The sequence below is a fragment of the Coregonus lavaretus genome, assembly GCF_964263955.1.
Source record: "Coregonus lavaretus genome assembly, chromosome: 37".
NCBI classification, from domain to species: Eukaryota; Metazoa; Chordata; class Actinopteri; order Salmoniformes; family Salmonidae; genus Coregonus; species Coregonus lavaretus.
The window spans coordinates 28,204,475-28,230,226 of NC_140024.1; the positions used below are offsets into that span (position 1 = coordinate 28,204,475).

The 25,752-nt window shown below is 41.6% G+C and overlaps 2 protein-coding genes across 2 annotated transcripts; both read left to right on the top strand.

Annotated features, from left to right (window-relative positions):
• Nucleotides 1–1,715: 1,715 nt before the first annotated feature.
• Nucleotides 1,716–4,170, top strand: LOC311111594 (major histocompatibility complex class I-related gene protein-like). Its single transcript, XM_084154361.1, has 2 exons — nucleotides 1,716–1,812; nucleotides 2,423–4,170. The coding sequence occupies exons 1-2, from the start codon at nucleotides 1,755–1,757 to the stop codon at nucleotides 3,442–3,444; spliced, it is 1,080 nt and encodes a 359-aa protein (XP_084010487.1). The 5' UTR covers nucleotides 1,716–1,754; the 3' UTR covers nucleotides 3,445–4,170.
• Nucleotides 4,171–7,102: 2,932 nt separating this feature from the next.
• On the top strand, nucleotides 7,103–25,535 carry LOC311111408 (major histocompatibility complex class I-related gene protein-like; the record flags this gene model as incomplete). Its single annotated transcript, XM_084154120.1, has 2 exons — nucleotides 7,103–7,172; nucleotides 24,246–25,535. The coding sequence occupies 2 exons, from the start codon at nucleotides 7,103–7,105 to the stop codon at nucleotides 25,244–25,246; spliced, it is 1,071 nt and encodes a 356-aa protein (XP_084010246.1). The 3' UTR covers nucleotides 25,247–25,535.
• Nucleotides 25,536–25,752: the final 217 nt, after the last annotated feature.

The window sequence follows — 25,752 nt, forward strand, 5'->3', positions numbered from 1 at the left end:
AAATGGCATCAGTTCGGCTACCCGGCGCGCAGGGCAGCTGAATCAGGTGCACCTACCGTTAACAGCCCGAGACTAATACAAAACATAGGAACACAAGACTATATCGTTGGGTATATTACAGAAATGTTTGGCGATCGACTAGGAATGCCTTGGAGATCGAGCAGTAGATCTTACTTGACTGGTTGGTGACCACTGGTCTAGAAAGTTGAGTGAAATTCAATCTTGTGCTTCTCTCTGTGGGCTGATATTTCTGCGCAGCAGTCCCGGGGGAGCTGCGCGGCATTCTCTGGGCTAGGTTTAGAGGGAACATTGATAATGTTTATGAGTTCTGTTTATTATTGGAATGGCTTTACATTGTCTCTATGCTTTGTATTGTATGTAGTGTATGTTCACCCTAGCTGCACAATAATACCTTTATTACAGACAATAAAATGTAACCTAATTGATTCATGTATTGATTCATGTTAACTACAACATTCATTCATGTAATTAAAGCAATGTCAAGTATACGGTAACTTCTCTCAGGAACTTGTTTATCACTGTGGAAGGGAGAAAATCTGACACAATTTCACTCCATTTTAAGACTGTCATGAGTATTAAACTAAGGTGAATGTTGTATGCATTATAAAACAATGAAACGGTTTTTATCATAGTATGAACATGTATTCACTCACTACTGTAAGTCGCTCTGGATGGGAGTGTGTGCTAAGTGACTAAAATGTAAATGTAAATAGAAAGCCTTTATTGGGGAATGAATCTGTTCGATTGTAGTCAGTGCCATGAAAAGTCATTTTTTATTTCACAGTAGCACACCGCTCATTCTAAACTTTATTTGTTGTGTTACTTTTCCCCAGTCAAATATTCAGGCTTACATTTCCACTTCAAGGCCGGAACACAACCTAAAACATATGATTTTGAATATAAGATTTCGTAAAACTGTTATTTTATGATGAACACTGAATGGTATTTCAAAAGGCTGCAAAGCCAATGTCTCCATTCCACATGTTGAAATAAGTATTCTTCCATATTACCTGCTTCCTAATGAAACCAACTAGGTTAGCCCTTTGAGCTAAAGCCTAGGACCACTGGCCATATTAGATTCCCTAAACCTGCTTTGTGCATTTTTTAATGTAAAAGCTATAAACATCTATATCTAACCTACATTTTATTAATGACGTAAAGGGCAGGTGCTCAGAGGATACGTTCCAAATGGCACCCTATTCCCTACATAGTGCACTATGGGCCCTGGTCAAAAGTAGTGTACTATATAGAAAATAGGGTGCCATTTGGGATGTAACCATTATCATTGGCTTTAGTAATTCCCGTGACATACACTTTTTTCCTATCATCTCGCAAATCTCCGTTTTGGGCGAGACTGACTTTATGACCAAATTTATCCTATTTACACTTTGTAGTCAATTCTGACACTAGAATAAATGTTTCTGACTCATATCGATGCCACACAGGCCATTTTCTAAAAGAGAAGTAACTTTTCAGGTGCAGTCGCGCTTTAATAACAGGAAGCATAGAAATAGCAGACATAGAACAGATATACCGCTGTTCAGACTTGCTTTCAACGAGAATTAAATATCTATAACTCATATTTCTAGCTACGTGAATTTGATCAGGTCGCGCAAAAAGCTACGTAGCCAACTGCGTAGTATATTTTGTTTCAAAGCTATTTGAAAGGGGAAGTCTGTTAGACTCACTTGAGAGTTTAGAAACCAGCTACTTGACGCTACACTTTCTAAATCATGGACAAACTGTCTGTCTTTTTATTTCTTCATTCATTTTACACCATTGTTAACGCAGGTAAGATGGACTTAACTTTCTCTCTAACTCATTTAATGATTTATTATGTCATAAAATGTAAAATGTCCATAACTGTGTACAGGGTTGGGGAGTAGCCTACGGGCTATACTGATATCACTTATTATTGATATCTAGGCTACATGGCGCATTGATGATGTGAATCACACTGCTGCTCTCTAATTTATTTGCGCTTTACGGATTGTGAAGGGAAAGGACATATCTAGTCAATTGCACAACTGAATGCATTCAACTGAAATGTATCTTCTGTATTCCGATTTGTGAACAGCCAACCGCACCTCTCTGATTCAGATCTATATATATATATATTTTAACCAAAATGGTTTAATTTAATGAGTTTAAACTGCCTATCAATCATTGTTTTTGCGACCAGGAGTGTATTCAATACGGAAACCGTGTACCGTTTAAGAACCAAACGGAAGCTAACAGAGCAAAACGAGAGTTTTTATTGGACAAATTCTTGAAGGTCTTTCCCGTTTCGTTCCGTTCCACTTTTTGCAACATAATCGATGTACTAATCGATGACTAATCTATGTTAACATTTTATCTTATCAAATGTCCATAATTGTTTATAATATCACTCCTCTCCCAGGTTCAGGATCACATTCTCTGTGGGTACTTGCAACACACATCATCGGAGAGACGCCTTTCCCTGAGTTTACGGTTGTGGTGATGTTGGATGATGTTCAAGTGGCTTACTATGACTCCAATATGAATCACTTTATCTACAGGGGACAACATATCACAGACAAAATCGAGGATGATGAAGCTCAGGACGGCGCTCATGTATTTGGAGATATATACCAGGCCATGAAAAACAGATTATTTAAACTAAAGCACCACTTTAATCTCACGGAATGTGTTCAAGTTCAGCAAAAATTGTCTGGCTGTGAGATGTTGGACAATGGTGAACCGGCCTTTGTCATGTTTAAGGACACTTTCAATGGCATTTTTGCAGATTATGCGGTGTATTATAACATGACACATTTTGCATATGATGCTGGGAAACTACTACTAGGATGGGATGGGATGATGCTAGCATATGAAAGAACACTTTGGGAGAATGCTTGGCTTCCCATTTGCATCAGATCACTGAAGAGATTCCTGAAGAGAGAGAAGAATGTTGTGATGCGTAAAGTGCCTCCCAGACTCAGGTTGATAAAGAAAGAGGTTTCTGGAGGGCTCCAGGTGAGCTGCCTGGCGTTTGGTTTCTACCCCCGCCACATCAACCTGACCCTGCTGAGAGACGGCCAGCCAGTGGCAGAACAGGAGCTGGCAGGGGGGGAGGTGCTGCCTAGTGGAGATGGGACCTACCAGCTGAGGAAGAGTCTGGAGGTCAGTACTGAGGAGCTAAAGAAGAGACACAACTACACCTGTACTGCCTCTCACCTCAGTCTGGACAACAAGCTGGATGTCAGTTGGGAGTCTGGGGCAGAGAGAGTACACCTATCCACCCTCTCAGCTCTACTGGTGATGCTGCTGATTGTTATTCTGTTGGGCATTTTCATTTGCGTCAAAAGGAGGTGGAGATGCATTGCCTCCCAGTCGAAACTTGCCAACGTTGATGAAAAAGTGTCAGAGGAAACTAACCTTTCTTCAGATTCTGAGACCTAATATGTTTTTTGGACACTGATGCAACTTTGTCAATTCAGCTCAATTCACAATGAAAATATGACGGCCAGAGCACCTAATGAGGGCATACACAAAATGTGCAAAATATTTAGTTATTGTCGGTCAATCTTCCCTTCCCTTCAACAAAGGACTGTAAATGATCAGTTTGGGTAGACTGTTGACAATAAAAATATCTGCGCATTATTAGTACAGATCTGAATTCATAAATTGTATATGCTGGTTTGGCAACCTGAGCATTAAAAAAGGTAATCTGGTAGTTATTTCTATTATGTAATCTGTAATTTATAATCATGACTATTCATTAATTGTACAATGCACTCTATATCTGTGCTGTATTAGCTGATAGCCAGTATCTTAACCAGTAGGAGAATCATGTGATCATGTGAATGAGGTCTGTTTATTATTGGAATGACTTTACAGTGTATCTGTTTTGTATTGTATGTAGTGTATGTTCATCCTAGCTGCACAATAATACCTGTATTACAGACAATGAAATGTAGCCTAATCGATTAATGCATTGATTCATTTTAACTAAGACATTAATTAAAGCAATGTCAAGTATACCTTAATTTCTCTCAGGAACTTGTTTATCACTGTGGAAGGGAGAGAAATCTGACACTATATCATTCCAGTTTAAGACTGGCATGAGTATTCAACTAAAGTGAATGTTGTATGCATTATAAACAATTAAACAGTTTTGTCATAGAATGCCTTTAGTAGAGAATGAATCTGTTCGATTGTAGTCAGTGCCATGAAAGTCCTTTTCTATTTTACAGTAGCACACCGCTCATTCTAAACATCATTTGTTTAGTGTTACTTTTCCCCAGTCAAATATTCAGGCCTACATTTCCACTTCAAGGCTGGACCACAACATAAAACATAGCTTTTGAATATAAGATCTAGTTGAATTAACTGTTATTTTGTATTGAACACTGAATGGTATATCAAAAGGCTGCAAAGCCAATGTCTCCATTCCACATTTAGAAATAAGTATCCTTCCATGTTACCTGCTTCCTAATGAAACCAGCTAGGTTCAAACCTAGGTCTCCTGCGCACCACAATACTGTGGTAGCCCTCTGAGCTAAATCCTAGAACCACTGGCGACATTCCTAAACCTGCTGCTATTTTACATATAAAACAAACATCAATATCTTATCTACATTTCATTACTGACATAAAGGGCATGTACAAAGGCGGTGCTCCAAATGGCACCCTATTCCCTCCATAGTGCACTATGGGCCCTGGTTAAAAGTAGTGCACTATGTAGGGAATAGGGTGGCATTTGGGACGTCGCCATATTTACTGGCCTTAGTCAATTAAGTTCCCCAGTTCTGCACGCCCCAGTGTTTTACCTAAAGTAAGAAAAAAGGCTGAATTGTATTTGTCTTGGAGACTAATGCCTCATAAAGGGTAGATATCATTTGTCAATCTGAAATGAGTCAGAGTTAGTGCTGCCTTCCATTTTCCAAATAAAGTATTGTTCATTGTGAACCTTGCCTGGTTGTCGTTCATCCTTCCTGAAATTGCACTGGGGCACAAAATAACCAACAATGTCCATATCTGACACACACACAGCCACACAGTCACACACACAAGCAGGGACGGACAGACTTGGAGGTTGGGGGCCCCCAGAATGCATGTGATAGCAAAAGTGTAGAATTGTAGGAAATTAGCTTTAAAACTGCAACATTTGCTTTTAGTCTCACGACAAAATGTATAGAATAGCATTATAAAATTGCTAACTTTTCTTTCTGCACCATGGCAAAATATGTTGAAATGTAGGAAGTTAGCTGATTCCCCCCCCTTTCACCAATTATTTGGATCTCAAGCCTGATACAATTCGGCTCCACATGTGACCTCAGTCTGGAAGCACAAATCACCTTTTGCACATGTTTGCACATGACCTGCCATTACCATGACAACCACCCCCAAAATGTTAAGGAACAGTGACAGGAAATGAGCATTGCATCTGAGTGCTACTTCAGAGGCTACATCATGAATGCGCAAATCTGATATGGGTCACATGTAAAACTGAGTGTTGACAGTCAGAAATAAAGATTGGATATGGGGGAAATAGCATAATTGGGTTCTTCAGGTGGTTGTGTAAACATAGCCATGGCGAATGCAATAAATCCGATTTTTAAAAATATAAATAACGGCTTGCTAAAGTGCTAAAATTCAGCATTTTGACATATCCCTCCGTCAACCATGTGTCACTTCTAGGAAGATTCCAACCCACTTAGTCCCAAAATGTCTCCTAATTTTTACCATCATTGAAAGACTTAGTTATTTTGTTGCTTTGACAGGTAAAATAGAAACTAGAGAACATCTAATGTGATGGACCATATGACTGGACAGATACTAGAGAAAATCTAATGTGATGGACCATATGACTGGACAGATACTATAGAACATCTAATGTGATGGACCATATGACTGGACAGATACTATAGAACATCTAATGTGATGGACCATATGACTGGACAGATACTAGAGAACATCTAATGTGATGGACCATATGACTGGACAGATGCTATAGAACATCTAATGTGATGGACCATATGACTGGACAGATACTAGAGAACATCTAATGTGATGGACCATATGACTGGACAGATACTATAGAACATCTAATGTGATGGACCATATGACTGGACAGATACTAGAGAATATCTAATGTGATGGACCATATGACTGGACAGATACTATAGAACATCTAATGTGATGGACCATATGACTGGACAGATACTAGAGAATATCTAATGTGATGGACCATATGACTGGACAGATACTATACTGTAGATCTGTGCAAAAACATTATCAGGCAGTGTGGTTTAATTTCACACTTCTTCAGCAATGTGCAAAATAAAAAGGCCACTATTTATGCATCGCTCAGCTGATTAAACTCTAGTTAAATAATCACCTTTTTATAACGCACATTGTTCAAGAAAAGTGTCAAATTAAATTATACTGCCAGATTATAATGCATTTTACAGTACTTTTGCACAGATTAGAACTACATAAAGATGTCACCCAGTAAGTCAATAGGACGAAACCAAAACACAGACACAGGAGGGTTTAAAAAGTAATTGTTTTTTAAATTTCAGGTCCCAAACCACATAGTTACAACATTATGGAATATAACACTGCATCTTGCAACAATACTTTGGAATGATAAACAAGGCTTCTGCTGCAGTCAGATAATAGTTTCCCTGGCATTGAAATGATTTATATTATCTTGTCTTGGCTCTGCTTAGGGTTGAAACATCCTGGTAACTTTCCCAAAGTTCCCAGGTTTTCCAGTAATCCAGGTTGGAGTTTTCCGGAATCAGGAGGGAATACCTAGGAAAACCTGGGAATTCTGTGATAGTTATTACAAGAATAAGGCACTCCTTAGTTAGTCTTTCAGAATTCTATTATAAAAGTCTAGGGTTGAACAGTTATAGGAACTGAACATAAGCAACAACTATGTCTGTTTGTTTGTACTATTAAATAGACAAATAACTTTTATATGAGCAGCTACTGTTTTAAAACGTTGTATGGCAAAATAATTAATACATAATTTAATGTCACCCTGCCATTTTAAAACAAAAGACGGCTACTGTAATATCCATCCAAAAGCACAAACAGCCGAAACTAAATGGGTCAAAGTCTGAGGAAGAGTCTGGAGGTCAGTACTGAGGAGCTAAAGAAGAGACACAACTACACCTGTACTGCCTCTCACCTCAGTCTTGACAACAAGCTGGATGTCAGTTGGGAGTCTGGGGCAGAGAGAGTACACCTATCCACCCTCTCAGCTCTACTGGTGATGCTGCTGATTGTTATTCTGTTGGGCATTTTCATTTGCGTCAAAAGGAGGTGGAGATGCACTGCCTCCCAGTGTAAACTTGCCAATGTTGAGGCAAACGTGTCAGAGGAAATTAACCTTTCTTCAGATTCTGAGACCTAATAAAATGTTAGGACACTTATGCAACTTTGTCAATTCAGCTCAATTTATAATGAAAATATGACTGAGCACCTATGAGGGCAGACACAAAATGTGCAAAATATTCTGTTATTGTCGGTCAATCTTCCCTTCCCCTCAACAAAGGACTGTAAAGGATCAGTTTGGGGAGACTGTTGAGAATAACAAATATCTGGGCATTAGTCCAGATCTGCATTTATATATTGTATACGCTGGTTTGGCATCCTGCTCATTAACAAAGATAATCTTTTAATTATTTCTGTAATCTGTCATTTATAATCATGACTATTCATTAATTTCACAATGCACTTTATATCTGTAGTCAGTGCCATGAACAGTCCTTTAGTGTTACTTTTCCCCAGTCAAATATTCAGGCATATATTTCCACTTCAAGGATCGACCACAACATAGAAAAATATGCGTTTGATTATAAGATCTAGTACAACTGTTATTTTATGATGAACACCGAATGGTATATCAAAAGGCTGCAAAGCCAATGTCTCCAGTCCACATTTTGAAATAAGTATCCTTCCATGTTACCTGCTTCTTAATAAGATCAGATAGGTTCGAACCTAAGTCTCCTGCACACCACATTACTGTGTTAGCCTTCTGAGCTAAAGCCTAGAACCACTGGCAACATTAGATTTCCTAAACCTGCTTGGTGCATTTTTCCATGGAAAAGCCATAAACATAACTTACCTACATTTCATTACCAATGTAAAGGGCAGGTGCTCATAGACTGTGTTCCAAATGGCACCCTATTCCCTACATAGTGCACTACGAGCCCTGGTCAAAAGTAGTGTCCTACAAAGACAAAAGAGTGCCATTTGGGTTGCCGCTATAATCATTGGCTTCAGTCAATTAAGTTCCCCAGGTCTGCACACTCCAGTGTTTTCCCATTCAACATCCTAAAGGTAGAGAAAAGGCAGAATTGTATTTGTCTTGGAGACTAATGCCTCATAAAGAGTAAATGTCATTTGTCAATCTGAAATGAGTCAGAGCTAGTGCTGCTTGAGAGCAAATATTATTATGGCACAAATACTGTATATGCTTTCGAAAACATGCACACACACACACACACACACACACACACACACACACACACACACACAGGGCTGCTCTGTCATATCTCCCCATGCTATATTTAATTAATGAATCAAGTCTTCTTAATTATCTGGCATTTCTAACCAGATCCTGCCTCAGCAGTTCTGTCCTTCTGAGTGTAACGAAACAGTGGATCTTGTATTCTACCAGCCACAACCCAGACTACACCATCGATTAACACTGTTGCAGAAGGCTACAGTGACTAGTGTAGGGAAGGAAACTCCAAACATGGTAGTCTCTAGGGGACACACTGGCACAGTCACACACACAAGCAGGGACTGATGTATGCACACACACACACACACACACACACACACACACACACACACACACACACACACACACACACACACACACACACACACACACACACACACACACAGTTTCCAATGAAAGTTTTAATAGTGTCATCTAACTGGTCTATGGCTGCACGCGCAAAATGACTGTGGTTAGACAATCAAGACACCAAGCTAAATCCAATGGCAGTAAACATGTTAAAGTTGCACTGAATAAATAATCTGGGCAGCCCCAGTTTCCAGATTAAGGTGGGTGAAGTCATTTCCAGACTGACACCAGAGTGAAAGCACCCCCTCTTCCTCATTCCATCCTGTTACAAACACACTGGGGCTTGTTGTGCAATTAAACTGAACGTCTTTACTTCAGATCCCCATGTTAGCAACTCATACAAACTTTTGTGACCCTCACACCTCCGAGGGTCCTACTGATCTCCCCAAACAATTCCAAACAAACACAAACAACCAACCACAAACGACCCCAAACAACCATAAACAGGTACCCAAACGAGCCACAAACAACCAAAATCCCCAAACAGATACCTCAAACAGATACCTCAAACAACCAAACTAGCTACAAGCTAAGCCCTGGACCAGAGCTAGTTAATGCGGCCAAAGCTAGACCAGAGTTAATGCGGACCAGAGTTAGCTAGCCACTAGCTACACCCTGGACCAGAACTAGTTAATGCGGACCAGAGTTAGCTAGCCACTAGCTACACCCTGGACCAGAACTAGTTAATGCGGACCAGCGTTAGCTAGCCACTAGCTACACCCTGGACCAGAACTAGTTAATGCGGACCAGCGTTAGCTAGCCACTAGCTACACCCTGGACAAGAACTAGTTAGTGCGGACCAGAGCTACACCAGAGCTGGTGTGGACCAGAGCTAGCTAGCTACTATCCATACCCTGGACCAGAACTAGTGACAGATTATAGCTCTGGTCCAGGGTGTTAGAACACTGCATGCACACATACTAACTGAGACATAGAAGATACCATCTGAAACGCAAGCGCATGCACTTTGAGGTTCGCAGACCAGGTGGCCTCAGCGCGCATAATCTGCAGCTGGATGCTTTTCGTTGTTTGGGGTTGTTTATGGTTGTTTGGTGTACCTTTTTGTCATTGTTTGGGGTTGTTTGTGGTTGTTTGGAGTTGTTTAGGGATCCTGTTTGGGGTTGTTTGTGGTTGTTTGGCAGCCCTGTTCCACAGTGTATTTATGCAAATAATTCAAATATTTTCTTTATTTGAACAAAAAATACAAATTAAATATATATAATTGAATTCCCACCAAAATCCCTGAACTCCATGCATTATTTGTCCGTGCCAGTAAAATGTTTTATGTGCTACAGATCTTACTTAATTTGATCAAGTTTTTGTCACTGAGAATTTGTCTGCACAACAGGAAGTGCAAACTTGTATTTTAGGTTTAAAAAGGCTTCTAAAGTTTGTAATTCACACTTTAAAATATCAGACTTGACCTGCCCTAACAAAAAATATCAACGCCTATAAAAAAAATGTCATTATTTATAATCCACATAATAATTGACATTTCCTGTTGCTGCAGGATTATTTTCCTGCTGTAGCAAACTGGCTCAAATTAAGATGCAAATCTGTATAATTCAGTCAATACCTGATGGATTTTAAAGAGTAAGTTTGGAGCATCTTCATCCATTGTCCAACTGTTGCATTTATTAGAATTCTTTTTAGAACCTTTTAACAATTTTGATGACTGTCGGTATTGTTTGTGGTTGTTTAAGGTAGTTTGGGGTATCTGTTTGTGGTTGTTTGGGGTACCTGTTTGTGGTTGTTTGGGGTACCTGTATGTAGTTGTTTGGGGTACCTGTATGTGGTTGGTTGGGGTACCTGTATGTAGTTGTTTGGGGTACCTGTATGTGGTTGGTTGGGGTTGTTTGTAATTTTTTGTAGTTGTTTGGGGTACCTGTTTGTGATTGTTTGGGGTACCTGTATGTAGTTGTTTGGGGTACCTGTATGTGGTTGGTTGGGGTTGTTTGTAATTTTTTGCAGTTGTTTGGGATACCTGTTTGAGGATGTTTGTAGTTGTTTGGTGTTGTTTGTAATTTTGTGGGGGGAGGGTTGCTTGGGGTTTGCTTGTAATTGTTTGTGGTTGTTTGGGGGACCTGTTTGTGGTTGTTTGTAATTTTTTTGTGGTTGTTTGGGATACCTGTTTGTGGTTGTTTGTGGTACCTGTTTGTGGTTGTTTGTAGTTGTTTGTGGTTGTTTGGGGTACCTGTATGTGGTTGTTTGGGATACCTGTTTGTGGTTGTTTGTGGTACCTGTTTGTGGTTGTTTGGGGTACCTGTTTGTGGTTGTTTGTGGTACCTGTTTGTGGTTGTTTGTGGTTGTTTGTGGTTGTTTGGGGTACCTGTATGTGGTTGTTTGGGATACCTGTTTGTGGTTGTTTGTGGTACCTGTTTGTGGTTGTTTGGGGTACCTGTTTGTGGTTGTTTGTAGTTGTTTGTGGTTGTTTGGGGTACCTGTATGTGGTTGTTTGGGATACCTGTTTGTGGTTGTTTGTGGTACCTGTTTGTGGTTGTTTGGGGTACCTGTTTGTGGTTGTTTGGGGTACCTGTTTGTGCTTGTTTGTGGTACCTGTTTGTGGTTGTTTGGGGTACCTGTTTGTGGTTGTTTGGGGTACCTGTTTGTGGTTGTTTGTGGTTGTTTGGACTGATTAGTAGGACCTCACATCCTTGCACACACACTGCATGTAATACATTCTTAAAGCAACAGCATTCAATACTCAACTGAGCTAGAACCCCACATTACTGAACACATCCAAAATAACAGTCACATTCATAAAAAATGTGTATAATAGTTTCCCCTTCGTTATCACAGAAAAGTCATGTGTCCTCTAAGTTCATGAATTTAGGCAACAAGTTATTACAAGGGTATATTTTGTGCAAGATTTTAAAGTGATTTAAAAAATATATATTTGATATACAAAATTCGTGAGGGAGCAACCAAGCTTTCTTCCATTCAATGTCAGTTACATGTGCGTTCCAGAAGAATGTTCTTAGAGTAAAAAGAATAATTACAAAATCCCTTTAGAATGTATTATTACATTTCTTATCCAGCAGGGGGAATCCTTCTAACAAAAGTTGTGCATCTACAGTATCTTGACATGCTCTCCAAAACACAAATGAGATTTCATTAATTGAGTAAGTCCTGAAGGAATTGCTTTGCATATAGAATACAGTTCTTTATAATGTATTGGGAAGTTATATGTTTCTAATAACTTTCTATAAAAGAGTATATTCCCTTCTTTATCAAATAAATTAAGCACCGATATAATATTTATATCAAACCGCTTAGGGAAGAATAAAGACTCGTTTTTAACAACATTATCTTTGTTGTTCCACAGAAGTGTTTTGTGTGGGGAGAAGTTGTGGTCATAACATAGTTTCCAGGCTAAAAGGGCTTGTTCGGGAAATTTGGACAGTTTGTTGGGTAATTTTGCTGGAGAATAGTTGCAATTCCACAAAAAAATTGAAGACCACCCAATTTCTTACAAATATGACAAGGAATAAAGTACCATATGGTTTAGTTTAAAGGTATTGTTGATATCAATGAAATCCAGTACTTCAAGCCCACCACCAGCTCTTTAGTTTGAAATTACAGATTTCTTAAGTTTGTGTTGTTTATTTTTCCATATAAAGTCCAGGAAAGTTTTGTTGATATCCTTGCTGGTTGGATCAGCTACAAATAGGGATAGAGCAGGGTAGACGACGTTACAGACCCTCTGATTTGGACAATAAAACCCTTCCAATAATAGAGAGGTCACACTGGAGCCAGTTATTAAAGATGGATTTAGTTTTCTTTAATCTCTAAGAGAAATTGAGATGTTGACAGACAATATAGTTTTTCGCCATATGCACCCGTAAATATTTCACATTACATTTTCACTGGAATATTCTCAATAGATTGGTAATTTGAGTTACAGAGGGACAATATTTCACATTTATTTAAGTTAAGTTCCAGACCAGAAGCTGAAGAGAATGATTTGATAATATTAAGTGCAATAGTAACTTGATCCTTGTCTTTTGGAAACAGAGTTGTATCATCAGCTAACTTTAATATTTGTATTTATTTTCCAAATATTGAAATACCTTTTAATAAGTGGTGTAAAGTACTTAAGTAAAAATACTTGAAAGTACTACTTAAGTAGTTTTTGGGGGTGTCTGTACTTTACTTCACTAACCACAATACCTGTGTTCTCCCTCCGTGGCTTTAGCAACAAAATCGAAATGCGTGCCACCATGTGGGCAAAACAGGATGTTGGCTTAGATTGTTAACATGTAAACTATATTTTGTATCCAATGTTTATTGAAAACAAAGACATTCGCACAATGACCACTTGTTATTTCAAATACAGCGTTACAGTTGTTGGTTAGCTAGCTAGCGAATTGTAGCCTTATTTGCATTGACATGAAATCAGTCAAAACACCTCAAAACAAGACATGGTATCAATAACATGATGAAACATGCTGAAATAAGCCACTTGGCAGTGTCATTCTTGCTAGCAATCTGGCCATCCAGAATCACAACAGGCTGATTTATGCCCCATGGAAGCGCGCACATCGTTTTCGTGACGTTGTCAGCCAACCCATCTATGTAGCTAGATGCTAAATAATTGTATTGTAAACACACACACACAATCTATTCACTTACTCCTACAAATACAACAGTCTCTGTGTTTGCTGAGCTGCATCTTCAATTCCGTATGTCCATCTTCTATGAATTGGAGAAAAAAACTAACAGCTATGCAGCTTTGTTTTTTCAACAGATAACTTCACATTAGCTAGCTAATTGAGCTGACGTTACCAAAAGTAGCTAACGTCATGTTAGCCTTAAGTTAGCTAGCTATCTTAATTAGTCATTTTTAGCATATTTGGACAGTACTTGATTAGACAGTAATTGGTTAGTTAGTGATACTTTGTCGGGTGGTGAAAGGAGTTCCAGCTGTTGGATTCAGTGTCCAGATAGCTAATCAATAATTGTACTGTCAAAACCCTGCTCATAAAATTTGCTAGCTTGCTAATGAAGCAGCACTGCTAGCTAGACTGGGTAGTCCCTCACGTTAGTTAGTTAGCTTAACGTTATCTGTCAGTGCAGCTTTTGAGTCAACATGTTGAAATTTAAGTTACTCGAATCTGGCTTACTGTGAGGTCAATAACTCTGAATAACATCATCATGGGCTAACAAAATGTGCTATAGTAGGAGTGTAACGGTGTAATAAAATTGTTACATTCCTGCATAAAATGGGTATTTTGCCACCTCCTGGTAGATTAGTGTGTTTACATTGTCTAATACACTCAGTAATAAAGGTATGGGATTCTGGGTAATCCAGAGCAGATTTATGGAGAATTGCTGTGGGTGAGTTGAACATTGTATAAAGTTGACATCAGATCATAAAACCCACATGGAAAACTGAGGTTGCTGGCCAGTTCTTCATCTGGATGAGGAGTATTCTCAACTGCATCAGTTAAATCATCTGGTAAATCTCGTTCATCGCTTTCAGCGGATTGCATGAGCCAGTTCACTGTCCATGTATCACAGTCCTCTTCTTCACAGGAATCTCCTCCTCTCTGTAACGTTCCTTCTACTGGACAGGGGAATTGACAATGAAGCCATCTGTGAGATACCAGGTACACTTCCACAGATGGCTTCATAAGAAACAACTTCTCATTTAGAAAATGGCCTATGTGGCATCGATATAAGTCAGAAACATTTATTGTACTGTCAAAATTGACTACAAAGTTTAAATAGGATCATTTTGGTCATAAAGTCAGTCTCGACCAAAACTGAGTTTTGTTAGACTTGTGGTCGTGACTGCATCACAACATAAATATAGGTTGGGTTTGTTTCAATCCTGCACACGGCTGGCAGCACACAGGTCAATTTGGGTTGACTTTGAATATCCCTATGGGCTAGTTAGGGACCATCGGTAAATTTCACAATGTACATGGGACAATATGTTAAAATTCCAATAGCTTCACATTTCAATGACTTCAAAACCTCAAACCAACTATAAATTGTAGAAATGCATATACAAATATTGAAAGCATTTAATGAGAAAACTAAAAGGTATGCAACATGAAAATATTGTCTTATTTACTTTGTGTAATTTATTGACGGTCCCTAACTAGCCCTGGAGATAGGCTATCCAAAGTCAGGTCGCACACTAGCCGGCTGAAGCTAATTGGCAAAATAATTTGGCTAACTCTTCCCACATCAAACCACACCCTGAAACCAACTCACGGTTGAATTCAGTCATGGCCGCTAGCATTTCTTCATTAACCAAATCTAAAACGAGGCCAAATCAGGAAGTGCAGTCATCCTTTAAAACAAACTAATGACATGTTGCACCTCTACCTTGCTACCTTTCAGATGAGCCGAGGAGGAGGACAGATGAGAACAGCAGGCCAGTAGAGCACTTAGAACAGCAGCAGCCAGGGGCAAATGGTAGGGAAGAGGATGATTTAGGTGACCCAGACACAGGCCCAAAACAAGTTAAACTACCCCAGTATCCCCTTGACCGTTTTGGATTGCAAAACTAAAGAGACACACCAGACAAGATAAACAGACAGCAACAGAAGAATAGGATATGATGGAGAGAGACACCAGAAGAACAGAACAGGCAATAACAGAAGAGGAAAGACAATGGAGACAGTAACAAACAAGAACCTGAGACAGACAAGACACAAACAGCAACAGACAAGACACAGAGAAAGTGACAGAAGATGGCAGATGGAGAGAGAACAGAGGTGGGATGAGCACAGACTAGACTGTGTCACTTCAAGCTCCTCTATAGATTCTAATTAGTTTGATTTATTTGCACAAATTATAACAGGTGAAATACAGACAGTGAAAAAGTAAAACATGGTTTACAAATAATTTGCAGGTGAGGTGAAAAGGCCTGTGAAATTAATATTTAAACAATTGTTTATAACCAGGACAGGACGAGAGAGGAGAGAGAACAAGAGACAGCAACATATACAATACTAAGAGACAGCAACAGAAGAGGGCAGACAAGAGAGACAGCAAGAGAAGAGGGCAGACAAGAGAGACAGCAAGAGAAGAGGGCAGACAAGAGAGACAGCAAGAGAAGAGGGCAGACAAGAGAGACAGCAAGAGAAGAGGGCAGACAATAGAGACAGCAAGAGAAGAGGGCAGACAATAGAGACAGCAAGAGAAGAGGGCAGACAAGAGAGACAGCAAGAGAAGAGGGCAGACAAGAGAGACAGCAAGAGAAGAGGGCAGACAAGAGAGACAGCAAGAGAAGAGGGCAGACAAGAGAGACAGAACAGAAGAGGGCAGACAAGAGAGACAGCAACAGAAGAGGGCAGACAAGAGAGACAGCAAGAGAAGAGGGCAGACGAGAGAGACAGCAAGAGAAGAGGGCAGACAAGAGAGACAGCAACAGAAGAGGGCAGACAAGAGAGACAGCAAGAGAAGAGGGCAGACAAGAGAGACAGCAAGAGAAGAGGGCAGACAAGAGAGACAGCAACAGAAGAGGGCAGACAAGAGAGACAGCAACAGAAGAGGGCAGACAAGAGAGACAGCAACAGAAGAGGGCACACAAGAGAGACAGCAACAGAAGAGGGCAGACAAGAGAGACAGCAAGAGAAGAGGGCAGACAAGAGAGACAGCAAGAGAAGAGGGCAGACAATAGAGACATCAACAGAAGAGGGCAGACAAGAGAGACAGCAAGAGAAGAGGGCAGACGAGAGACAGCAAGAGAAGAGGGCAGACAAGAGAGACAGCAACAGACGACACAGAGAAAGCACTGAAGAGAGGCATTGGAATGGTGAGCTCACGGAGAGAGAGAGAGAGAGAGAGAGAGAGAGAGAGAGAGAGAGAGAGAGAGAGAGAGAGAGAGAGAGAGAGAGAGAGAGAGAGAGAGAGAGAGAGAGAGAGAGAGAGAGAGAGAGAGAGAGAGAGAGAGAGAGAGAGAGAGAGAGAGAGAGAGAGAGAGAGAGAGAGAGAGAGAGAGAGAGAGAGAGAGAGAGAGAGAGAGAGAGAGAGAGAGAGAGAGAGAGAGAGATAATCAGTTTGGCTCATTGGACAGGTCAGAGTCTATGTTTGAAGTTGTTGAGTGGTTTTTGGCAATACACTGTAGATGTATGTGTTCCAGAGTAGAGAGTGTTCCAGAGTAGAGTAGAGAGTGTTCCAGAGTAGAGAGTAGAGAGTGTTCCAGAGTAGAGAGTGTTCCAGAGTAGAGAGTGTTCCAGAGTAGAGAGTAGAGAGTGTTCCAGAGTAGAGAGTGTTCCAGAGTAGAGAGTGTTCCAGAGTAGAGAGTAGAGAGTGTTCCAGAGTAGAGAGTGTTCCAGAGTAGAGAGTGTTCCAGAGTAGAGAGTAGAGAGTGTTCCAGAGTAGAGAGTGTTCCAGAGTAGAGAGTGTTCCAGAGTAGAGAGTAGAGAGTGTTCCAGAGTAGAGAGTGTTCCAGAGTAGAGAGTGTTCCAGAGTACAGAGTGTTCCAGAGTAGAGAGTAGAGAGTGTTCCAGAGTAGAGAGTGTTCCAGAGTAGAGAGTGTTCCAGAGTAGAGAGTAGAGAGTGTTCCAGAGTAGAGAGTGTTCCAGAGTAGAGAGTGTTCCAGAGTAGAGAGTAGAGAGTGTTCCAGAGTAGAGAGTGTTCCAGAGTACAGAGTGTTCCAGAGTAGAGAGTAGAGAGTGTTCCAGAGTAGAGAGTGTTCCAGAGTAGAGAGTGTTCCAGAGTAGAGAGTAGAGAGTGTTCCAGAGTAGAGAGTGTTCCAGAGTAGAGAGTGTTCCAGAGTAGAGAGACCCACAGTAGCAACTGGAATTGAGTACTGGCAGTGTCTGCTGTGGCTGGTGGGAAGGTGCAAGTTACCTGAAAAATATCTAATCTCTCAATGTTCTAATCTCCCAATGTCCATCTTAAAGTGCACCAAATTCATGCATTTAGCTGTTGAAATTCCCGGACCCCTACTGGCTTTGGGCTAAGCCCCCAATTTCTTCAAATTCTAAAAATGGCCCTCATGTGAGCTGCACTTTGAGCTCCTGCACAGCATCCCGGCAGTCCTAAATCCATGTCCATGGTGCATATTTTTTCAGAAGTCAACAAAGAGGAGAGGTCGACGAAGAGGAGAGGTCAACGAAGAGGAGAGGTCGTCTCCACGTAGTTTGGGAGGAACCCTATGTAGTATGTTGCCATGCCGAGGCTTGAGGCTCAGGTAAGGTAACAATGGCATCCACATGAGATAGGTTGGGGTCATGCCCTGGCTGGAGAGCCTTTAGCCAAAGAAGTTGATGTCTGACACCTTGAACATACACTTTTCAGTGTTGAGTGTGGCCCCATTTTCAGAGAGTTGACAAAACACCTGCTGCAAACACTAATCGTGCTCTACCTGTGATGCCCCGTGCACCACAATGTCATCCAGATAGATTGATACTCCAGGGATGCCTACCAGGAGAAGTGTCATAATCTTCTGGAAACAGCTGGGGGCAGAGGTGAGTCCAAATGGCATGCGTTTGTACTTGAACAGCCCATGTGCGTTATATGAACTCAGTGAGATCTCGACTGTGGAGGTATCCCTGCCTCAGGTCTCGGTGGACTCATAGAAATGAGTTGTGAGCTCCTCAGCGGTTGGTAGCGGGTACTTGTCGGGATAATTGCTTTGTTAATGGCCCTGAGGTCCATGCAGATCTGCTGAAAGCATTGCACATGCAACCTTCTTCAGACTGTCAAATTTCACTGGCAGACTCTCCCAACAGTGGATAATGGAGGCCCCCTGATCTCTCTCAGTCCCTTCCAGTTCTTTGCGCAGCTATGTGAATTTTGATGACCAAAGGGAGGATGCCTTTAGCTCGATCAGCTGCATTTCAAAGTCCTCGATTCCCATCCACTGAAACACAGACAGATCCAAGTTGCTCTCCTCAAAGTTGTCTGGCTTGATCAAAAAAGAAAACATTGGGCCATGTTGCTTGAACTCTTGAAATATGACAGAGAACTCAGACTTCAGCTCCCCCATGTACACACCGATAACGTCAGTACTGACAGTGTGTCGCGTTGACAGCCCTTTGAGTTGCTTGAAGTAGCGGAACGTTCCCCTTTGAAAATCCCTCGAGTAGACTTCTAGCATGGCAACGAATGCCTTCCATGCATCGTACAGATCCAGCACTGTTTGGCCTGCACCCTGCAGGCGCAGGTTGAGCTCATTGAGATGACCTGTTATGTCAGTGAGAAACATCATTTTTACAAGCCAATCCTCGTCCTCAAGCTCTGGGTAGTTTTGGCCCTTTTCAGCCAGAAAGGCTTTAAGCCTCCACGAACCATTCCAGAACCTTCCCTCCACTTAACCACCTGACACTGCAGTGAAGAGGCAAGTCTTTGTGGATTTGTTCCATCTCTTCCAGCAGTGACCAAAAGTGTCTGTGTCAAAGATGAGCGATTTAAATTCACAATTTTAACTACAGTAGCCATCACAGTACCTAAATCGGAATTTGAAATCTTGGAACACAGATTCTCTTGGTGAATGATAGTGAAATTTAACCATGGGGTGGCCAATCTTATCTTCAATCAACTTTGCGAATCCTTTATGTTTCTCCACCATAGCGGGGGCACCGTCAGTTGTAATAGCGAATATGTTTATAATATCGACACCTCTCTCCTCAAAATGATCAGTGAATGGTTTTGCTACATCTTCCCCTTTAGTAGTACCATGCGTGGGTTTTAGACAAAGCAGCTCCTCATTTTCAGTTGAAGTCGGAAGTTTACATACACTCAATTAGTATTTGGTAGCATTGCCTTTAAATTGTTTAACTTGGGTCAAACATTTCGGGTAGCCTTCCACAAACTTCCCACAATAAGTTGGGTGAATTTTGGGCCATTCCTCCTGACAGAGCTGGTGTAACTGAGTCAGGTTTGTAGGCCTCCTTGCTCGCACACACTTTTTCAGTTCTGCCCACAAATGTTCTATAGGAATGAGGTCAGGGCTTTGTGATGGCTACTCCAATACCTTGACTTTGTTGTCCTTAAGCCATTTTGCCACAACTTTGGAAGTATGCTTGGGGTCATTGTCCATTTGGAAGACCCATTTGCGACCAAGCTTTAACTTCCTGACTGATGTCTTGAGATGTTGCTTCAATATATCCACATCATTTTCCTTCCTCATGATGCCATCTATTTTGTGAAATGCACCAGTCCCTCCTGCAGCAAAGCACCCCCACAGCATGATGCTGCCACCCCCGTGCTTCACGGTTGGGATGGTGTTCTTCGGCTTGCAAGACCCCCTTTTTCCTCCAAACATAACGATGGTCATTATGGCCAAACAGTTCCATTTTTGTTTCATCAGACCAGAGGACATTTCTCCAAAAAGTACGATCTTTGTCCCCATGTGCAGTTGCAAACCGTAGTTTGGCTTTTTTATGGCGGTTTTGGAGCAGTGGCTTCTTCCTTGCTGAGCGGCCTTTCAGGTTATATCGATATAGGACTCGTTTTACTGTGGATATAGATACTTTTGTACCTGTTTCCTCCAGCATCTTCACAAGGTCCTTTGCTGTTGTTCTGGGATTGATTTGCACTTTTCGAACCAAAGTACGTTCATCTCTAGGAGACAGAATGCGTCTCCTTCCTGAGCGGTATGACGGCTGCGTGGTCCCATGGTGTTTATACTTGCGTACTATTGTTTGTACAGATGAACGTGGTACCTTCAGGCGTTTGGAAATTGCTCCCAAGGATGAACCAGACGTGTGGAGGTCTACAATTCTTTTTTCTGAGGTCTTGACTGATTTCTTTTGATTTTCCCAAGTTGTCAAGCAAAGAGGCACTGAGTTTGAAGGTAGGCCTTGAAATACATCCACAAGTACACCTCCAATTGACTCAAATGATGTCAATTAGCCTACCAGATGCTTCTAAAGCCATAACATGATTTTCTGGAATTTTCCAAGCTGTTTAAAGGCACAGTCAACTTAGTGTATGTAAACTTCTGAACCACTGGAATTGTGATACAGTGAATTATAAGTGAAATAATCTGTCTGTAAACAATTGTTGGAAAAATTAAGTGTGTCATGCACAAAGTAGATGTCCTAACCGACTTGCCAAAACTATAGTTTGTTAACAAGAAATTTGTGGAGTGGTTGAAAAACGAGTTTTAATGACTCCAACCTAAGTGTATGTAAACTTCCGACTTCAACTGTACCTGCTCTGAGTCACAGTATCTTGCAACAACTGCCAGACGTGGAATGTCATTCACATCCACACCCTCATCAAGAGCCACACTAAAGGGGTGGTGGGGTTGGAAAGTAATAAAGGGAAATACACTGCTCAAAAAAATAAAGGGAACACTAAAATAACACATCCAAGATCTGAATGAATGAAATAATCTTATTAAATACTTTTTTATTTACATAGTTGAATGTGCTGACAACAAAATCACACAAAAATTATCAATGGAAATCAAATTTATCAACCCATGGAGGTCTGGATTTGGAGTCACACTCAAAATTAAAGTGGAAAACCACACAACAGGCTGATCCAACTTTGATGTAATGTCCTTAAAACAAGTCAAAATGAGGCTCAGTAGTGTGTGTGGCCTCCACGTGCCTGTATGACCTCCCTACAACGCCTGGGCATGCTCCTGATGAGGTGGTGGATGGTCTCCTGAGGGATCTCCTCCCAGACCTGGACTAAAGCATCCGCCAACTCCTGGACAGTCTGTGGTGCAACGTGGCGTTGGTGGATGGAGCGAGACATGATGTCCCAGATGTGCTCAATTGGATTCAGGTCTGGGGAACGGGCGGGTCAGTCCATAGCATCAATGCCTTCCTCTTGCAGGAACTGCTGACACACTCCAGCCACATGAGGTCTAGCATTGTCTTGCATTAGGAGGAACCCAGGGCCAACCGCACCAGCATATGGTCTCACAAGGGGTCTGAGGATCTCATCTCGGGACCTAATGGCAGTCAGGCTTCCTCTGGCGAGCACATGGAGGGCTGTGCGGCCCCCCAAAGAAATGCCACCCCACACCATGACTGACCCACTGCCAAACCGGTCATGCTGGAGGATGTTGCAGGCAGCAGAACGTTCTCCACGGAGTCTCCAGACTCTGTCACGTCTGTCACATGTGCTCAGTGTGAACCTGCTTTCATCTGTGAAGAGCACAGGGCGCCAGTGGCGAATTTGCCAATCTTGGTGTTCTCTGGCAAATGCCAAACGTCCTGCACGGTGTTGGGCTGTAAGCACAACCCCCACCTGTGGACGTCGGGCCCTCATACCACCCTCAAGGAGTCTGTTTCTGACCGTTTGAGCAGACACATGCACATTTGTGGCCTGCTGGAGGTCATTTTGCAGGGCTCTGGCAGTGCTCCTCCTGCTCCTCCTTGCACAAAGGCGGAGGTAGCGGTCCTGCTGCTGGGTTGTTGCCCTCCTACGGCCTCCTCCACGTCTCCTGATGTACTGGCCTGTCTCCTGGTAGCGCCTCCATGCTCTGGACACTACGCTGACAGACACAGCAAACCTTCTTGCCACAGCTTGCATTGATGTGCCATCCTGGATGAGCTGCACTACCTGAGCCACTTGTGTGGGTTGTAGACTCCGTCTCATGCTACCACTAGAGTGAAAGCACCGCCAGCATTCAAAAGTGACCAAAACATCAGCCAGGAAGCATAGGAACTGAGAAGTGGTCTGTGGTCACCACCTGCAGAACCACTCCTTTATTGGGGGTGTCTTGCTAATTGCCTATATTTTCCACCTGTTGTCTATTCCATTTGCACAACAGCATGTGAAATGTATTGTCAATCAGTGTTGCTTCCTAAGTGGACAGTTTGATTTCACAGAAGTGTGATTGACTTGGAGTTACATTGTGTTGTTTAAGTGTTCCCTTTATTTTTTTGAGCAGTGTATATAATTTAATCTTATTATTATATGTAGTAGAAAGCGATGGATTAGAAGAAGTCTAAATAACCAAGCCATAAAGTTAAATGTAACTTCCATGTATGGCCAGCTATGTAAACTTTAACATTGATTTATCCTGCAATAGATGTCGTTCAATTGGTAACATACATTTTTGTCTTCTTCTTAAAGGGAAAGTAATCTAAAAGTAACGGAATGTAATCAGATTAGCTGTTTAGAAGCCTCTTGAACCTAGACATGGCACTCCGGTACCACTGCAAATAGTCTGGCTAGCCATTTGATTAACTGTTCAGCAGTCTTATGGCTTGGGGGTAGAAGCTGTTTAGAAGCCTCTTGAACCTAGACATGGCACTCCGGTACCACTTGCCGTGCAGTAGCAGAGAGAACAGTCTATGGGTGGCTGGAGTCTTAGACAATTTTTAGGGCCTTCCTCTGACACCGCCTGGTATAGAGGTCCTGGATGGCAGGAAGCTTGACCCCAGTGATGTACTGGGCCGTACGCACTACCCTCTGTAGTGCCTTGCGGTCGGAGGCCAAGCAGTTGCCATACCAGGCAGTGATGCAACCAGTCAGGATGCTCTCGATGGTGCAGCTGTAGAACCTTTTGAGGATCTGAGGACCCATGCCAAATCTTTTCAGTCTCCTTAGGGGGAATAGGTTTTGTCGTGCCCTCTTCACGACTGCCTTGGTGTGCTTGGACCATGTTAGTTTGTTGGTGATGTGGACACCAAGGAACTTGAAGCTCTCAACCTGCTCCACTACAGCCCCGTCGATGAGAATGGGGGCGTGCTCGGTCCTCTTCTTTTTCCTGTAGTCCACAATCATCTCCTTTGTCTTGATCACGTTGAGGGAGAGGTTGTGAACAGCCATCCACAACAACCAACCTCTCTGATTCAGAAGGGTGCGGTTGTTGTGGTTGGCTGTTCACAAATCTATATGTATATTTTAACCCAATAATCATTTAATTGAAGACGTTTAAGCTGCCTATCAATCATTGTTTTTGCAACCAGGGGTGTATTCATTACAGAAACCGTTTATCATTTAAGAACCAAACGGAAGCTAACAGAGAAAAACAAGAGTTTCTATTGGACAAATGCAGGCAGGTCCCTCCCGTTTCGTTCAGTTTAAGATACTTTTTGCAACAGAATCGACGTAATGAATACGCCCCAGTGGACAGCCAGTGAAAATGCGTTCTTGCAACAGCTGCCTGCGGATCACAGCCTATGGAATAAAAGTTTGAGTTCCTCCCTTCTAAGCTCCCCTGTGGTATTGTGCTCCATACGGTCATAAACTAGTTTAATTTAAGAAGACCACGAGTGGGGCTTTTATTTTCTAAATGGAAAATTACCATCTCGTTTAAATTTTTCAACTCGAAGCAATGAGCCCATTCAGTCCTCCATCACAACAAAATCAAAAATAACAGATTAGGCTAATTAGTGGGTTATGCTCAGGTTAAACAATTTGGCAAATCTATATTTCCATTTTATGTTATAAAATATCAAATGTCCATAACTGTATAATATCACTCCTCTCCCAGGTTCAGGATCACATTCTCTGTGGGTACTTGGAACATATATAAGCGGAGAGACGCCTTTCCCTGAGTTTACGGTTGTGGTGATGTTGGATGATGTTCAAGTGGGTTACTATGACTCCAACATGACTGTATTCAAAGACAAAACCGAGGATGATGAAGCTCAGGACGCAGCTAATGTATTTGGAGATATATACCAGGGGATGAAAGACAGATCAGTTGAACTAAAGCACCACTTTAATCTCACGGAAGGTGTTCAAGTTCAGCAAAGATGGACTGGCTGTGAGATGTTTGACAATGGTGAACCGGCCTTGGCCATGTTGAAGAACATTTTCAATGGCATTTATGAAGATTATGCGGTATATTACAACATAACATATTCAACATATAATGCTGGTAAAATACTACCAGGATGGGATGGGATGATACACGCATACAAAAGAGGACTTTGTGAGAAGGTTTACTTTCCCATTTGCATCAAATCACTGAAGAGAATCCTGAAGAGAGACAAACACTTTGTGATGCGTAAAGTGCCTCCCAGACTGAGGTTGATAAAGAAAGAGGTTTCTGGAGGGCTCCAGGTGAGCTGCCTGGCGTTTGGTTTCTACCCCCGCCACATCAACCTGACCCTGCTGAGAGACGGCCAGCCAGTGGCAGAACAGGAGCTGGCAGGTGGGGAGGTGCTGCCTAGTGGAGATGGGACCTACCAGCTGAGGAAGAGTCTGGAGGTCAGTACTGAGGAGCTAAAGAAGAGACACAACTACACCTGTACTGCCTCTCACCTCAGTCTGGACAACAAGCTGGATGTCAGTTGGGAGTCTGGGGCAGAGAGAGTACACCTATCCACACTCTCAGGTCTACTGGTGATGGTTCTGATTGTTGTTCTATTGGGCATTTTCATTTGTGTCAAAAGGAGGTGGAGATGTATTGCCTCCCAGTCCAAATTTTCCAACATTGATGCAAAAGTGTCAGAGGAAATTAATCTTTCTTCAGATTCTGAGACCTAATATATTTTTGGGACACTGATGCAACTTTGTCAATTCAGCTCAATTCACAATGAAAATATAACTGCCAGAGCACCTATGAGGGCAGACACAAAATGTGCAAAAGATTCTGTTATTGTCGGTCAATCTTCCCTTCCCCTCAACAAAGGACTGTAAAGGATCAGTTTGGGTAGACTGTTGACAATAACAAATATCTGCGCATTATTAAGACAGATCTGAATTCATATATTTTATAGGCTGGTTTGGCAACCTGAGCATTAAAAAAGGTAATCTGGTAGTTATTTCTGTTATGTCATCTGTAATTTCTAATCATGACTATTCATTCATTTCACAATTCTATCTGTGCTGTATTAGCTGATATCCAGTATCTTAACCAGAAGGAGAATCATGTGATCATGTGTATGAGGTCTGTTTATTATTGGAATGCCTTTACAGTATATCTGTTTTGTATTGTATGTAGTGTATGTTCATCCTAGCTGCACAATAATACCCTTTATTACAGACAATAA

Excerpts from the sequence above, each read along its gene's own strand:
- LOC311111594 (XM_084154361.1), top strand. The coding sequence starts at position 1,755 with ATGGACAAACTGTCTGTCTTTTTATTTCTTCATTCATTTTACACCATT. Across the intron at positions 1,813-2,422 it reads TTACACCATTGTTAACGCAG|GTTCAGGATCACATTCTCTG; the intron begins GTAAGATGGACT and ends CTCCTCTCCCAG.